The sequence below is a fragment of the Eschrichtius robustus genome, chromosome 1 (assembly GCF_028021215.1).
Source record: "Eschrichtius robustus isolate mEscRob2 chromosome 1, mEscRob2.pri, whole genome shotgun sequence".
Lineage (NCBI taxonomy): Eukaryota > Metazoa > Chordata > Mammalia > Artiodactyla > Eschrichtiidae > Eschrichtius > Eschrichtius robustus.
The window spans coordinates 180,197,042-180,214,685 of NC_090824.1; the positions used below are offsets into that span (position 1 = coordinate 180,197,042).

The 17,644-nt window shown below is 38.7% G+C and overlaps 1 protein-coding gene across 3 annotated transcripts in view; it reads right to left on the reverse strand.

Annotated features, from left to right (window-relative positions):
* The window catches only part of USP6NL (USP6 N-terminal like), a 144,626-nt gene that overhangs the window by 60,510 nt on the left and 66,472 nt on the right, over positions 1–17,644 (reverse strand). For 2 of the 3 annotated variants that reach the window (XM_068560135.1, XM_068560125.1), the window contains exons 1-2: positions 1,928–1,964; positions 696–754 (exon numbers count right to left, since the gene is read on the reverse strand). Coding sequence is in view for 1 of the 3 variants with exons in the window: in XM_068560115.1 (XP_068416216.1) it covers positions 1,928–1,995 (68 nt within the window). In the remaining 2 variants the exon portion in view is untranslated. Of the gene's footprint in view, positions 1–695; positions 755–1,927; positions 1,996–17,644 lie in introns of those variants that run through there. The other variant, XM_068560115.1, reaches the window with a different exon arrangement.

Consider the following 17,644-nt stretch of genomic DNA (forward strand, 5'->3'; position numbering starts at 1 on the left):
AAAGCCACCGCAATGAGAAGCCCGCGCACCGCAACGAAGAGTAGCCCCCGCTCGCCGCAACTAGAGAAAGCCCGCGCGCAGCAACGAAGACCCAACGCAGCCAAAAATAAATAAATAGATTTATAAAAAAAAGAATGAACCGCCAAACTTGAAGGTTTTAGAGTGAAAACATCTTAGAAAAAAGTATGTCTTGCTTTTTCATGCTAACTTCTCAGAAGAGTAGGCTACCTACTTTGCCTCTCTTCCTCTTCACTCCCAGCTCTACTGGCCCTGATACTATCCTTGCCAAGGTCAGAACCGGCCTCCCACCGTCAGATCCCGTGGACACTACTCTGGCGTCCTCACCGCGTGGATTTTTCCACTGCGCTTGTCAGTGCTGCTCAGCCTCATGACACCATCGTCTCTTGGTTCTCCTGTCCCTCCCCCACTCTTCTGTGACAGCTTCCTCATGGGCCGCCCCCACCGAGTGTCCGTGTGCCCAGAGCTCCATCCTCAGCCCACTGCCCGCCACACTCCCCTCCTGAGCTGTGAAGCAGCACTGATTAGAGCAGGAGCCCCAGGGCAGGAGTCTACACTAATCCCTCACGTCTAACATTTAGCACCCGACTGTCTCGTGGGTGTTTTATAACTGCCTGTTCATGCGTTCTCTGAGTAGGCCGTGAGCATCTTGTGGGCAAGGACCCCTTGTAACTCACGTTTGTACGGTGAAACCCCAAGGCCTAGCATGACACTTGGCCTGGTCACTAAGTGTTAACTGCATGAAAAAAAAAATGCACGTGAGCATGAACAAACGATGGTTCTATTGGTTTTAAATTAGTTAAGCAGTTAAATAAATTAATTAGGTTTTTCACGGACTACGTTAAAACCTAATCAGAATAATGGGAAACGGTGTCTGATGTTCCAAATAACCAACTTAAAAACAAACTCTGGGAACATAACTGTTAAGTTGAGCTCTGCCTGTATGCCTCCCTGGAAGCAGGGCACAGTCCAGATGGCCTTCTATAATTTCATGTTCCTGTTATTCTCATAAATAATCAAAAATAACAGGTACAAAATTACATCCAAGTGATATAAATATAAAACATGACATTTATAAATCACAGCTACAACTCATTATAGATCTCAAGAGATAAGGTAATAATAAGGATATATGTAAATCGTCAACAACTGTGATTTTCTAGGGCATCAAAAATGAGATTCCATAATTAACTTAAGGATAAAATGCTAATGGAGATTATACATCATGTATAAATTCAAATTTTCAGACCCATGTTCAATTTTTAACATCACGCATCCATTATAAATAAAATGGGTATTCAATTCCATATACTAATATATTAAAATATTTATTGAATACCTAGTATGAGCCAGAACTATTGTAGGTATTTAGGATACAAGAGCAAATCAAACAAAAGAAATTCTTACCCTCAGAGAGTTTACATGCTAGGAGGGAGAGCAGAAAACAAAGTATAATATAAAGTATGCTGATACTTTAAATGCTATGGTGAAAAATAAAGAAGAGAAAGGGGACAGAGAGAGCCAGGGGGTGGAGGGGTGTATTAAACAGTGTGGTCAGAGAAGATTTCACTAAGAGGTAGCATCTGGGCAAAGAAAAAGAGGAGGCAATAGGGCATGAAGGTATCCAGGATACAAGTGTTCCAGGAAGAAGAAATAGCCAGTGCAAAGGCCCTGAGGCAGGAGCAAGCCGGGAAGAAGTGTTGGAAGAATAACAAGTGACCAGAGTGGCTAAAGCACAGGGAAGGAGGGAGAAAAAATGCGGAGATGAAGTCAGAGAAATCAGATGACTTCAACAGTCACGGGAAGTAAACAAACTGCTGCTGTAATTTAAGCTCTCCAAAAAGCAACTCCATTTCTATTTATATTTTTGTAAATAAAAATTACTCAAAGAGTAAATATGCATACTTACTCTGTCATATTTAGCAACTATTTCAGCTCGCTCCTGGGCAAGTTTGACTGCTACATCCTGGTTTGAATCTGTGGAGAGATCAAATTTCAATGAACTGTTATTTAAAGATTTATAAAGTTAATTAATTATAAAACTAAGATAAAACAAATGAAAATAAAACAGTAAATCAATGCTGCCTAAAATGGCAAACCAGCAAAATCGAATAAAGTATCCATAATTATAACTTTGAAATATCAACATATCTACCATTTCAATATTACAATACCATACTCAAAAGAAAGCAAATTTGTTAACACAGCATTAACTTAGGGGATATGGTAAATCTTATCCCTCAAGAGTTAATTTTGGACCTAGTTTCACAGAAATAAATATTAAAGTAGAAACTGGAACTGAGAGCTCTAAGTTTTCAGATGAAATCCACTTGGGTAGATGATGAGAAGAGCATTCAAGAAGGCTTTTAAAATTTTAGGTAATTTGCTCACAAAATAAATCAGTGCAAGATAGACTTCAGGAGTTAAAAAAAATATTTCTCTGACATGATGAATATAATCATTTCTTCATTTAGCCTCTCAGGTCTCCCTTATCAACTGCCCCAACTACTATTATAATCTCCAGTTTTCTACCACAACACAACCACAAATAAAGTTTTCTTTCTTATTACCACCAGGTTATCTTTCAAAAACGTTAAGTCTGATAACAAGTAAAGGTCAAAACATGAAGTAGTGTGGATATGCTTACACACCCCAACTACCATAAATAAAAATAAAAGATCAATGACAGACTGTATAAAAGGCACCTCTGATCAAGAAGAAAGACAAGCATTCCAGTGGAAACTGGGCAAAGGTCATAAGCAAGAAATTCACGGGAGTAACAACAGCAGTGACAACGCTGTGTTCGCACAGAGTGCCCGGCAGATAGTAAGATACTGCGGAAAGCACTTTACATGCCTTATCACACTTAATTCTCACAACCGCACTTTACTGGATTAATTCTATTACACAGATGGAAAAAAAATGAGGTTTAGAGATTTTAACCAACTTGTCTAAGGTCACAAAGCTAGTAAACAGCAAAGCTAGATTCAAATCCAGACAGTATTGACTCCACAGTCCATAATTTTAACCACTACTTTATAAAAAAGATCACTAAAGACACGAAAAAGGATGTCCAGTTAAAGATGGCAGATGGAACACACACTTTTATATCCATTCCTCCTAAAACCCCACTAAAATGACAATATAGGGATTCTTTAAATCCTTGCCCTCAGTGGCCCAGCAAATGGAGGTTCCAGAGAAGAGGTGAGGGAGGGGTTAAAAACAGGGAGTTGATTAAAGAAGTCAAGTCCCCGAGAGTTGAAGGGATGCGTGTGTGTATGTAAGAGGTTGACTGAGTGCAGGGAAGAAAACCAAATCCTCACCCTCCAAAGCAGGAAACCATGAGATAATGACTAAATCTGCAGAACAGGAAGCGGCAATATAGGCATGGTATCTAGCGCTTTGGAAGTAAACGGATAATGAATCAGCTGGGAGTGGAGAGTGATTACTTCTTTGGGGTGGGCAGCCCGGAGGGAGGGGTGTGGAAGTCAGCTTATTTTTCAAAATAAGTTTTACAGGCCTGCTGAATCTTTATACCAAGTACAGCTCTGATAAAAATAAAAGCTAATTTTAAAAGCCAAGACATGGGGGAAAAAACTCAAGTCATCAGAAACTAAGGAAATACAAATTTTAAAATACCACTTTGGAGGGGGATGGACCTAGAGTCTGTCATACAGAGTGAAGTAAGTCAGAAAGAGAAAAACAAATACCGTATGCTAACTATGGAATCTAAAAAAAAAAAAAAAAAGGTTCTCATGAAACTAGAGGCAGGACAGGAATAAAGATGCAGACGTAGAGAATGGACTTGAGGACACGGGGAGGGGGAAGGGTAAGCTGGGACAAAGTGAGAGAGTGGCATGGACATAGATACACTACCAAATGTAAAATAGATAGCTAGTGGGAAGCAGCTGCATAGCACAGGGAGATCAGCTCGGTGCTTTGTGACCACCTAGACGGGTGGGATAGGGAGGGTGGGAGGGAGGAGCAAGAGGGAGGGGATATGGGGATATATGTATGCATATAGCTGACGCACTTTGCTATACAGCAGAAACTAACAGAACACTGTAAAGCAATTATACTCCAATAAAGATGTAAAAAATAAATAAAATAAAATAAAGGGACTTCCCTGGTGGCACAGTGGTTCAGGGGACACGGGTTCGATCCCTGGTCCGGGAAGATCCCACATGCTGTGGAGCAACTAAGCCCATGCGCCACACCTACTGAGCCCGTGCGCCACAACTAATAAAGCCCGTGTACCTAGAGCCCGTGCTCCACAACAAGAGTAGCCACCGCAATGAGAAGCCCACGCACCACAACGAAGAGTAGCCCCCTCGCCGCAACTAGAGAAAGTCTGCACGCAGCAACGAAGACAACACAGCTAAAAATGAAAATAAATAAATAAAATACCACTTTGCACCTATCTCACACTGACCAAAAAATGCATTGATATTACTCAATCTTGATATAGTGTGGGGAAATCTGCCATTACCTATGCTGTGAGTAGACTTACAAATGTATAAAATCTTTCTGGAAGGCAACTTGATAATATGTATCAAAAATCTTAAAAACAGGGACTTCCCTGGTTGGCACAGTGGTTAAGTCTCTGCACTCCCAATGTAGGGGGCCCGGGTTCAATCTCTGGTCAGGGAACTAGACCCCACATGCATGCCGCAACTAGGAGTTTGCATGCCACAACTAAGGAGGCCGCCTGCCGCACTAAGGAGCCAGCGAGCTGCAACTAAAGAGCCCGTGAGCCGCAACTAAGGAGCCTGCCTGCCGCAACTTAAGACCCGGCACAACCAAATAAATAAATAAATATTAAAAAGAAAAAAACCTTAATAGGTAGAGACTATAGCCCAATAAATACCCATATAATAGCAAAGTGCTGTCTATATGTTAAATAGTATTAGGACAAAAGACACAAGAAAAGTTTTCTAAAGTAAAGAAAAAAATAAAATTTTTTAAAAATCTTAAAAACAGGCGTCTCCTTTACTCAATAATTCCAAATCTAGGAATTTATGATAATGAGATAATCAAACAAGCACAAGGTTGTTTATAATAGTAAAAACAGCAGAATGGAATTTGTGAATTTCTTAAAGCTTATTTGGGAAAAAAAATGTTTATGCCACTGCTTTTCTCAGACTACAAAGTGTCAATATACTATCCTTTGAGGGAAATGTGAATAAATAATAAATGGTTCAATAAAATAACAAAAATACAGGTTAGTTGTTCAGATTTTCACAGTTTAACTTATACATTCAGAAGTCTGGGATACTCAACTCAATTATACACATATTTATTATCCTATTTTAGACGTATGAACCTTCATCAATTCCTTTTTCCCTCTCCTGTTACCCAGCTTTAACACATTACACTCACACTTCTACAAAAGGGTAGGGAAAGCAAATTAACAGAAATTAAACTCAAACTAGGAAACTTGGCTACTTAGTAAATTCTATTTCCATTACCAGAACAGCTAAGCATGAATTTCTATGGTGATTAGGCCAAATCCAATAAATGAGTGCTTTCTTTGAAGTATTTTATACTAGCCCTTTATTCCTGCTACTAGTCCTAGGAGTCTCAACTATATTTCCAACTTAACAATGAAAAGTTTAAAAGTGTAAAGGCAAGAACTGGAAACAGTATAGAGTTGGGAAGTGAAGATGCAAAGTATCCCAAGAAAACATCATTGTGGCAAACTGTAAGATACAATGCTTTACAAGGGTCATCTCCAGTCTAGAGATTTCCGGAAAGGAGACCTAGCCAAGTAATAGGGGTTGTACTGGAATTGGATGAAACTGTATCTAATTTTATGGGAATAAAATGATTAACATGATTAGAATAGTTGACTCCAAATCAAGTCAGTACTAATCTTTAAATTCCTTTAGAAAGTTCTTATCCTTGTATTTCCTGATGGGGAGAAAATTTTGTAATGTTAATGAATGTAAAAGAGAACAGAGTTAAAGTCCAACTAATTTTATAAAATATAGCCACACCTGCTTCTTTGAAGAGACTAAATAGAAATGCCAATCTTTCCCAACACCAAGTTTAGAGACATTATTTAATAATCCGCATTGTGAAGCAAGCATCTTTCCAGTAAGAAGTAGTGTCCTTATGCAGAATTCACTATAGTTAAATTATATTTCGTACTGTCTGATCTACAGTTGAGAAGTTTATTAAGAATTATAGTAGAATACTCCCTTTGGTTTTGTTCTGATTGCTTATTTAGAAATTCCACTGCAGAACAGAGTTGGCCCTATAAACACTGACCACAGAAGGTATCGGCAGCTGTCTATGTCTATGCAAGTGTGCACCGATTCCAGGCACCTATTAAACCACGACGGCTGTGTTCCTGGGCACTTGTCATTATCAAACAAGAAACCTATCACAGTATTCAAGCCAAATTAAATCAAATTATCTTAATTGACTTTACATCTAATATAACAATGTTTCAAAGTATAAGAGGCACATTTTAAGCAGTAAGGATAGAAAGGCATTTGGATTAAATACTGAAGTATACAGAAAATATCTCTGGGCACAAATGTAGGGAAGAAAATGACAACTGTAGCATTTTAAGAAGACCTCTAATTCCATTTAAACATAAAAACTTTCAAGAATCAAGCATCCACCTGGATTGTAACTTAGTATCACTAAGTTAGCCCCAAATTGTAATGAACAATTCATTCAAAGTTACTAAATTTTAAATTCAATGAAACAAAATTGACAGACCATTTTTCCTAGTATACATTTTAGCAGATGAATGTTAAATAAATATATATTTCAATTTAAAAAGTACTTTACCCTTTGTTAGATAACCAGTCTGGCTTTGGGAATTAACAACAGCTTCAGTCCTCATAGAGTAAACTTATCTCTTCCAATATTCCATTACTGCTTTATAGTTTGCAAGCACACCAAGAGTGTTAGGTGGTCCCTCACACATTCTGCAACAAACTGAAACAGAAAAGCGGAAGGCAGCTCTACTTTAAACTATTTGTGAAACAGGCACAAGAAAGAAAAGGTCTGAGATATAGTCTAAGGGGGAAAAAAGACCTTGCTGTGGTTACACGCACTACAGATATTCAAACAAAGATGATGTTTGTTGAGGGTAAAAACATGCCTTTCAGGCTAGATCCCAAGTATGAACCACACCAGCCTACACCCAGCATTCCATCTAGTAACAAACAGGGGCTTTGAATATGCCTTAATCTTGTACTTCAAAATTAGCCACATTCTTATTACTTTTAATAAAACTTGTCTTGGAGCAATAAAGAAAATTTTTATTTAAAACATTAAACTAAAGCTAAGTAGGAATACTCTTCTCAAGTACATTTTATAACTTAATTTTAATGATACTTTTTAATGTGAAAGCTTCAGCCCCTGTTTCAGACACTAAGCAAATGCATACTAAATTCTGGAGGGTTTTGGAAATACTTAACACACCACACATATACAAGTGAAATAAATGTTTCATGAAACAAAATGCATAGCTACTGCAGGGTGGCACTGTAAAATGTCCTATTCTATTTATTCTTTCCTTCTTCCCTTCACTGTTTCCTTTCTTTTCTTTTTTTTAAAGGGTTGGGACCTACAATATGGAAACTACTTTGCGAAAGTGACAGCCACCTTAGAGGCATGATTATGAACATTAATTACACTTAACTGGACACTAATGAATTACGTTTACACTCAGCTTAAGCCAGGTGTAACATTCAATACAGGTAAAAGATGTCAGAAGCTTAGAGAGAGGGAAAAAGTTCAAATCATAAACCAAGGAATGAGAATCAGACTGGCATAAAATTTCTTATCAACTAGAAGGTAATGAAGCACTTATTTTCAAATTTCTGAGAAAAAAAAAATTATCATGAGTTTGGAATTCTATACCAAGCTAAACAACTGATTCGGTATGAGGAAAAAGTAAAAACATTTACAGATATTACAAGGTGGGGTGAGCTGAAGAATGACTCCCCAAAATATGTCCACATCCTAATCTCTGGAACTTGTGGAGGTACCTAATATGGCAAAAGGAATTTGCGGATGTAATTAAGGATCTTGAGATGGGAAGGTGACCCTGGATCGTGAAGGTGGGTACAACGTAATCACAGGATTCTTATGAAGGGCAGCCAAGAAGGTCAGAGGAGGAAGTAGAGGCGAGGATGAAGGCAAGAGGCTGGAGTGATGTGAAGAAAGAAGGGGCCATGAGCCAAGGAAAGCAGGTGGCCTCCAGAAGCTCAAAAAGGCAAGGATCCCCATTCTCCCCTAGTGGCTCCAGAAGGAATCAGCCCTGCTGACTTCAGCCCAGTGGAACTGATTTCAGACTTCTGGCCTCCAGAACAGTAAGAGAATCAATTTTGTTGTTTTAAGCCACCAAGTTTGTCATAGTTTGTTACAGCAGCAAGAGGAAACTAATACAATGATTCAAAGTTTACTGCCTAAACAATGTTTCTTTGACAAAGAATCTCTCCTTGTCCAAACTTTTAACCTCTTCTTTACTAGGCCTTGAGTCCTGTTTTAGCCTGCCTAGCCCAGCTGTAGCAAAAATCCTGCTAAGTCAGTTCAGTGAGAGTCTCCCCACCCTTGACATCTCTTCGCTCTTGGTATCTGGTCAGATTCCTCATCCCCCTCCCTTGATGTCTGGTAACACTGGCCTGCCTCTACCAAAAATCCTGTTAAGTTGGTTTAGCAAGAATCCCATCCTTGAAGTCTCCTCTTAGTAATTTTCTATCCACCAAAGCCCTCACTCGACTGATTGACTATAAATCTCTTATTTATAGGGATTTCTTTATTAAGTGTCAGAATAATTTTTTAACAGAATCAAAAAAAGGGGTAGACACAGGATCCATGAAATCTCAGGAAGCTAACTGTGTAGTTGCCTAGAGAGTGACTAGCCTGCATTAGAATAGGGAATACAAGGTGTCTTCAAGAAGAAAGTGGATTCTAGGCAACATATAGATCACAGATATTATTAGCGATACAGTGAAAGCTTACATATGAAAGACACCAAAAAGAGGATAAGAAGACTATTAGAAAATTCGGAACACACAAAGCAGAGAGTGATAAAAGTCATGGTCAAATATGAAGCAATGTACAAAGGGGCATGGCGATGAATTTGATACATATGGGAAAAGTGAATTCATCTGACCTTGACACTTGCAACATTAGGATTATATTTCCTTCCTACATACTTCATCATAATGTTTGAGATTGAAGTAAATTATAATAACTACTGACATTGTGATTATATAAGGATTTTATTGGCTTTTAATGTTCATAATCAACTGTATACAAAGCATCTAAAATTGAACTCTGATCTGCACACTTCCATACGCCCCACTCCAAACCTAAGTCCCCCTTCCTAGAAGAAGCCACCGCTATCTCCCAAAACTATTCTCCACACTATACAAGAATCTGCATGTATGTATGCACATACACATATATTTAAATGTCCCTTTTCTATTTAAAAACTAGAACCATTCTATAAATGATTCTAGATCTTACTCTTTTTTGCTTAACAGTACATCTTCGAGCTTATGCATATCAACACCAATAAAGGCTTAGCAACCAGTTCTTGCAGGGAAGAAGTTTAGGCTGTGAGCCCTGGTTTCTGGCACCTGCCAGTTTCTATGCTGCGAATATTCCCACTATGGCAGCCAATTACCAAGGTACCAATGTGATGTCACCAAACGCATAGTGCAGGCTGGGTCCAATAAATCAGTGGATCTACCTCAACTTTTTTCACAGCTGTAAAGTTTCCCAATGCACAAGCATAATTTATTCAACTAGTCCTGTCTTAGGAATTCGAACTAGGATAAACTAGAGAGTCAATTTGTAACGAGAGTTAAAGATGAAACATTATGAGGTAAAGAGCTTAACAGGTTACTGTAACCAAAGGCAAGCTGAAAAAAAAGAGGAAGGAAAAACTACCAGTAAGCTGAGAAAAAGACGCTTCAGAGAGGAAAACGGTACCCAATACGCAGAGCAAAGCAGAGTCACCATCAGAGAGACCTTGTAGCCTAAAAAAAAAAGAGAGACTAGCCCGCCCCTGAGCTGCTGCTGCGGTTGCTGGCTTTCCTTTCCTGCTCAACGCATGCGTACAAAGCAAATGCTTTGTCCTGAAATTACCTGAGTAAATTACCCATGTCTATAATTTGAGTTCTTCAGTTCCATCTCATCTTTCAACCAAAAGAGGCCCTAAGTATCGATGGTGCCTAAACAATGTTTCAGTTATTTGTGATTACTTTCTTAGTATACTATGGACTAAGATACACCAAGTATAAAGATTCTTCTAATGATAAGATCTTAAAAGGCACCACTGCTAAAAACTTCATTTATTTTGCCGTGCTCTAGATCCAAGGCTGAAGGGAACGCTCAGAGGAGAAATAAGCAGAGTTAAACAGATCAGCATCAAAACACAACTAAAAACAACATAAAGGAAGGCACACCGGTCACCAGAGAACCTGAAATACCACTTATTTTAACTGGTTATTCTGTGAGAGATGAAATTCAATATGGACACGTAGAAGTGACATGTACCTACTCTCCCCGCAACAAAGTTTATACTGGAGTAACATCCCGGGAGGGCTTCACATCCTTAGCCAAAAGCTCCACCTGGTGGTCCTGTGAGCACTGATCCCAAATCTCCTGTCCCTTTTACCCCCTCCGCAGGAGGGACTCCAATCCACCCATGCTCCTGTGCCCTCCAGCACAGTCCCACCTCCACCTCTCACAGCTCGGTTAACTCCACCTTAAACAAGTGTCTTATCAAAAATGTACAACCTCAAAACCCATTTCTCTCCTTCTTCCTTCCCCCACTAGAGTAATAATCTCAGAAAAATCAACTGGTTTCCTTCCCGCTTTCCATGTTAACTTGGAAACAACACAACAACAAGATTCTGATCACAGCTGCAATTATAAAAATAGTGTAACTAATCATGATCAAGGAAGGGACAGCCAAAGGCTGAAAGTTACATACAGGAAAGAACCAATGCCATAAACCCAAAAGTTCTCAGAAATGCCCCACTTTCCACTTCAAAAGAGCCACACAAGCTTCCACATACATTCATACCCCTCTGGTAATATGCATTGTCTGAGACAATAAAAGTGTTCAAACAATAAGCCTAAGTGCTCTTCAATTTTAGCTTTCAATTGTCAGTGTAAATATGATTTATACCTTTCCATTCAAAATATTTCTATTATCTCACTAGCAGCATGATATCAGCATTTTCTATTATATCATGTTTTCATTTTTAAATTTTTCATTAAATGTGCAGAACACATTTCTTCAAACAAATTCTTATATAGAAGCCCAACTTTCAAGCAAGGAGAGTGATGGGGTTGAGGAGAGATGAAGCAAAGTCCTCCTTGTGTTAGCACGTTTGTCATCTACTGCTCAAATGAGTTCTCCTCCAAGAGTTTCCTAACTGCCATCGCCACCTCCCTTTCATAGAGTCCTCTCAATTCTCCAGGCCCTTCTCTTGCTTCTACAAATAAAAAGATTAACATTTTATAATTGGTAGGTTGTCTGTATGTTGTTTTGTTTGTAAGCATATATATATATTTAAGACCTGTAAGAACAGGACACATCTCCAATATTTTAAACACGGAGCACCCAGCATCAGGTAGATATTTAATATTTCTATAACTAATAAAATATTTTAAATCATAATTTTAACAACAATTCCAGGGAAGGCTTCTATTACTTGCTTCCTGAATTCTAGAAAGATGAGAAACAAAATAATTTTAAAGTCCTACAATTACTAACAAGGATTCATTATAACAAGATAATTTTTTTCCCTAAAATTTAATCATGACTACAGACCTACTAGAAGATCCACCTTACCAATGCCCACTGCCATAAAGGTAGAACTGGTCACTGGTAGAACTGGCCTTTAGATCTACTGTATTTACCATCTGTTACCCACAACAATTGAATATACTTACTTCCATGTCACTTCTATTAAACTGTAATCTCCATGAACAAAAGACAGTACCTCATTCATCTTGGTATCTCTTATATCCATCACAGTGCCTGGCACACAGTAGTTGCTCACTAAGTATTTCTTTTAAAAAATTACTCAAAATTAGTTACTAATGTGAATTATTCAACCAGGTAAACACAATATATCAACTTATTTTAAAAATTAGATTTATAAGCTATTTTCCAGGTATAGCTTTACTGCAAAAAAAAAAAAAAAAATATGCTTTTGCTAAAGATTCTTACCTTTCTCATACATTTTATTCTGTTTTTTTTTTTTAAGTCTATTTCAAGGTAGCATTTGAAATATTATTAGGACTCAGACATGAGAAGTCACAATCTATTTCTGATGAGCACTTCTGATTGTTTACAAGACCTTCATATCCATTAAGGAATGAATGAATACATGCATGAATAAGTATATGTATGTACTATGTGGCTACTGAAAGATGAAAGAAACCAGAGACTTGTTTGTTATGTCTGTGTTCCAACCTCACGCTTCCCCTTTTTCTAGCTCCCCAACCTCCTCACAGACCATCACTGTCTCACTTCCTTTACCGGAAGCTCCGGCTCACTCAGCTCCGTGTGCCCCCATCATGCTTCAAGCCCACGTGGAGGGCCTTCAGCTAGAGAAACACTCGCAACTCCCTCCCACTCTCCCCTCACTCCTCTCTCGGGAGCAGAAGGAGTCGAGTCGGGGATGGGCTTGGCCGAGCTCCTTGCTTTCTCACCCAGCGACCCTGTCCCTGGGCACAACCCTTCTGATATCCTCTCTATGCAGGAAAGCACCTGCCCTGATGGGAGGCTTGGGGTTGCTTGGCTGTGCTAGTCACCCGGTGGGTAAATCTAAGTCAAGAGAGGCTAATAAAGCCCTTTCCACTTCAGATCTAACGTCGTGCCCTCCAATCAGCCAAAAGATTTTGCTCTCCATCTGTCAATCTCTCCTGTCTTACTTCTCAAAAAGAAAGAGCATTACTACTGGTTCCCTAGAACTCCCAAAATCAGACTAGTAACTCCAACGTTTATGTGTAAGATGATTCACAGAGAAAAAGGATATGAAGTGATGTAACAATGTTTAAATACCATTACTACTAATGAGAAACATAATTATTACTTGTTGAATGTGAGTTTAATTTCCACATTTGGCAGCAGGGTTGAATGACAAAATTGCCAACAACAGATACCTAGAACCAAGACAAGCATATGAGTCATTTTACTCACTTCAACCCGCCTACAATTGCTGGCAAACTCAAGACTACACCTTAGCAGTTTTTCCAGCAGCATGAGAGCATGATTGTAGTAATAGATGACACAAGACTGGTGTGTAACAACTCCTTGCTTGTGGATACTTTATAACCTGCTTAGTGCAGGTTTAATATGTACCAGACATTTACTATGCATTTACTATGCATAAACTCACATAATCCTCACAGTAACCTACTCTGTTAGTTTTATGACCCTCCCTAGTTTACACACAGGGAGCGTGATGTTCGGAGAGGCGAAGTGATTCAGGTCCTACAGGAAGAAAGTGGCAGAGCAGAGTCCGGCTGTCTGACTTCAAAGCCCTGTTTCTAACCGCCACACTATTTGTTGAAGTATAAGTGAGTGATCTTTTTCTATTTCTTCTCACCTCTGCTAGTCCTTACATTTCTCTTCTTAGAAACAAATCTATTTGTGATTCCTATGAATTTTAACAGTTGTGTTTTCTGGGTTCCAGCAGCCTTACAATCTTATCACACTAAATTGTCATTTATTTGTGCAAAATGGAGACCAGTGGTGTTGTGTAGAATCCAAGAACCATTTATATAAAATATTCTTTGTGATCATAACCTCCTCTACTACATTTTAAGTGGTGTATCAATACTTTAGGATAGTAACAGGAAATGATCAAGAAACAGGCAAAAAAAACTGACAGGATAATCAACAAATGGATACTGAAGTTAACTTTACTAAAATACTTTATGCTTTTAGTAGATACTAAATCAAATGTCTTCACCATTAATTTCTATGATTACAGAAAGAATTCTGTTGAATCCACTTCATTTCCTTAACTTTCACAACTCTTTCAGCTCATTTGGAATTGTAAGCATGTACAGCTTTATTAATTACAAAAAAACTTTGTGTTGAATTCAGCCCAATGGGTATTAATAACAAATGATGCAATTACAGCAAATTCTTGTAGACCAGATATAAGACAAAGAGAATTCACAGACTGCTCACCCTAATAGCAAATAACTAATTCCACAGATAGTTTGGCAAGCCTTATTCTCAACCCAAAGGTAACTTTTCTACTCTTTAAATCAAAAATGCAAATATGCAAAAAACAAATTGTGCCCAAAATGACACATGAAAACAAGCACTAAGTATTACCTAGAACAACTGAGTAGCAAACAGGAAGAACTGCATTAATACATAAACAAAAGTATGAGCTATGCAAGTATTTGGTCCCCAAATGGCCCTTAGGTTCAAATTGGAACATAAGGCCATCAAAAGCCAGCAATGTGGGATACAATAAATGTAAGTGCTCATATCACACTGAAGCTGTCATTCATTCAATCATTAAAAAAGAGAGACAGGGCTTCCCTGGTGGCGCAGTGGTTAAGAATCCACCTGCCAACGCAGAGGACATGGGTTCGAGCCTTGATCCGGGAAGATCCCACATGCCTTGGAGCAACTAAGCCCCTGCGCCACAACTATTGAGCCTGCGCTCTAGAGCCCGCGAGCCACAGCTACTGAAGCTTGCATGCCACAACTACTGAAGCCCGCACGCCTAGAGCCTGTGTTCCACAACAAGAGAAGCCACCGCAATGAGAAGCGCTCGCACTGCAACGAAGAGTAGCCCCCGCTCGCCGCAACCAGAGAAAGCCCACGCACGGCTATGAAGACCCAACACAGCCAATAAATAAATAAATAAATAAATCTATTTTTTTTTAAAAAAGAGACAGAGCTCTAAACTCTGACACAACACCACTAACTCTCACAACATACAACACACCTCACCTAACAAATCCTAAGAACATGATCTATACATATCTCATGTGTATGTGTGCTTAATATGATATGTATTCTTTATATGGCTACTGTTACTGTGCTAACAATGTTGTGTTAGGCTGACCTATACAGGTAAGATTTATTTTACACAACAAACATCAAAACTGCTATACATACAGGGTAGTCATTGATCAGGAGTCTAGATGCATTAAGTACCAACAAAGAGCCAGGCTCATAAGTAATAGCTAGCACTTAATCTGCACAATCTAAAAGTCTTATGTATATTATTTCATTTAATGTCTTCACATCTAAACTACGAGGTAGGTATCATTATCATTCATTTAAGAGACAAGAAAATTGTTAGGTTAATGAACTTGCAAGGATCACACAGCTTTGAAGTTGCAGAACTGGCATTCAGACCAAGACAATAAGGCTTCAGAGCGCTCTTAATCACTCCACATGGTCTTTGAATAAATAAAATGGCAAGCAAATGAACAAAGGTTTATCAAGAGGATCTGTCAACAGGTATCATCAAAGTAGCATTAAACAAGGGCAAGAGGCCAAGGAAATACCCTCCAGTCAATAGGAAGCCAAGGTGTTTCTGAAGAGAAAAGAGGCCAGAAAAGCTGTGGAGAAAATGAAGATCACTCAGGAAGGAAGAACAGTTTAGTCTGCCTGTTAACAGTGCACACTTGTTTGCTGAGCTTTTAATACCCATTAGGCACTGTGCTAGGTGTACAGAAAATCTCATTTAATATTCAAACAACCCTATTATCATTTACATTTTGCAGATGACAAAAATGAAACGTAGAGGTCAAGCAACTTGTCCAAGGCTAAATTACCGTCAGAGCTCAACTCAAACCCACATCTGAAAGGCTCCAAAATCTGTGTCCACCTGCCCACTATGCTAGAGAGAGAGAGAGAGAGAGAGAGAGAGAGAGAATGTGTGTGTGCGTGTGTGTATGTGTGTGTGTGTCTAAACTAATAAGGTCTACACTACCTAGAAACTGGTGCACAGTCACCAGGAAGTGGGTTAGGTGACTCCAGTGTGCTCGAAACTACTGTTTTTGTGTTTCCACAGTGAATATCCTACTCCAATAAAAAGAAAAGTCTTCCTACATCTGAAAATGACTACTTTCCAAAGTTACTTATTCCTGTACACTTTCAGATACCCAAGCTTCCAAGCTTTCACTCCACTGATTCCATAAAGCTGCCATAGAGTTTTAAGGATATAAAATGCATTTTCACAGTATCTGATTATTATAAACAAGGAAGCAAATTTTTCTAAAGTTTAAATTGAGGCAGCTAACTATTGTTTTCATATACAACTAGATACAATTATACAATTAAGCTTTTTTTTTTTTTTTTTTTTTTTTTAATGCTTTACTAGTTACCAACTGCCAGACCCTGGGCAAGAAACAAGAAAGCAGGGGCTCCGCACCAATCGCATCTTACATGGTTTTTCATTCATACTGTCTATTCACTATAATCCAATCCTACACTTTTTTTCTTTTTTACAAACCCTTTCAACCACATCTTCATTTTTTCTATATACAACACATAATGTTCTTCCGAGTAAAGATTCATTAGCTCTAAAGTATATCAAACTTTAAAAAATAATATTCCCAACACATCTCCTACTGGCAATTTGTAGCATATAAACATTGTACAAAGATTTCAGTATTTCCCTGACAAAGACACCTTAATAAAACAAAATAGACATTGTTCACCAAAGCTAAAGGAATGGGCAGTGAATTTCTCACATCATTGTTTCAACGGTGGCACAGATGCTTCACAAAACATCCACTTACTAAAAGCATTCTATCAATCCAATCTGAATATCAACTTGGAACATAAATGTGCATAACTTAAAGAAAGATCAAACACCTTCACAAATTCTTAACTCTTGACTTATACAAATACCAAAATATAAGTAAAAGCATTTTCAAGCTGAGTTAGAGAAAAATCAGCACAGTAGCACACTAATATTACCCTATCTTCAATAAATATCCATCTAAGACCAAGAAACAAATCATCTGCATTTTTGGCATTTTTCTTTTAACATCTTTATTGGAGTATAATTGCTTTACAATGGTGTGTTAGTTTCTGCTTTATAACAAAGTGAATCAGTTATACATATACATATGTTCCCATATCTCTTCCCTCTTGCCTCTCCCTCCCTCCCACCCTCCCTATCCCACCCCTCTAGGTGGTCACAAAGCACCGAGCTGATCTCCCTGTGCTGTGCAGCTGCTTCCCACTAGCTATTTTACATTTGGTAGGGTATATATGTCCATGTGACAGGGTGAGAGAGTGGCATGGACATATACACATTTTTGGCATTTTGGGCATTTTGTTGGTTACCAGCAGAGTAGGTAATAAAGTTTCCTTAGCTTTACCCTTGGACAAAATTTGAAAAATTGGGAAAGCAGGCACAGTATATGTAGCCATGTGTTTACTCAGCAGCGTTGATGGAGGGCCAGCCAGGTGCCCAGGACCGTGGTACAGAACGAGCCGGTCGGGGAGCCTGGCGAGCAGCGGGGGACTCATGCCACATGGCGACAAAGGCTGCAGGAGAAGGACACGCCATGTGCTGTGAGCGCAAAACAGAGAGAGCAATCGAGGCTGGCTGAGTGAGTCAGGGAAGGCCTGAAAGAGGAGGGG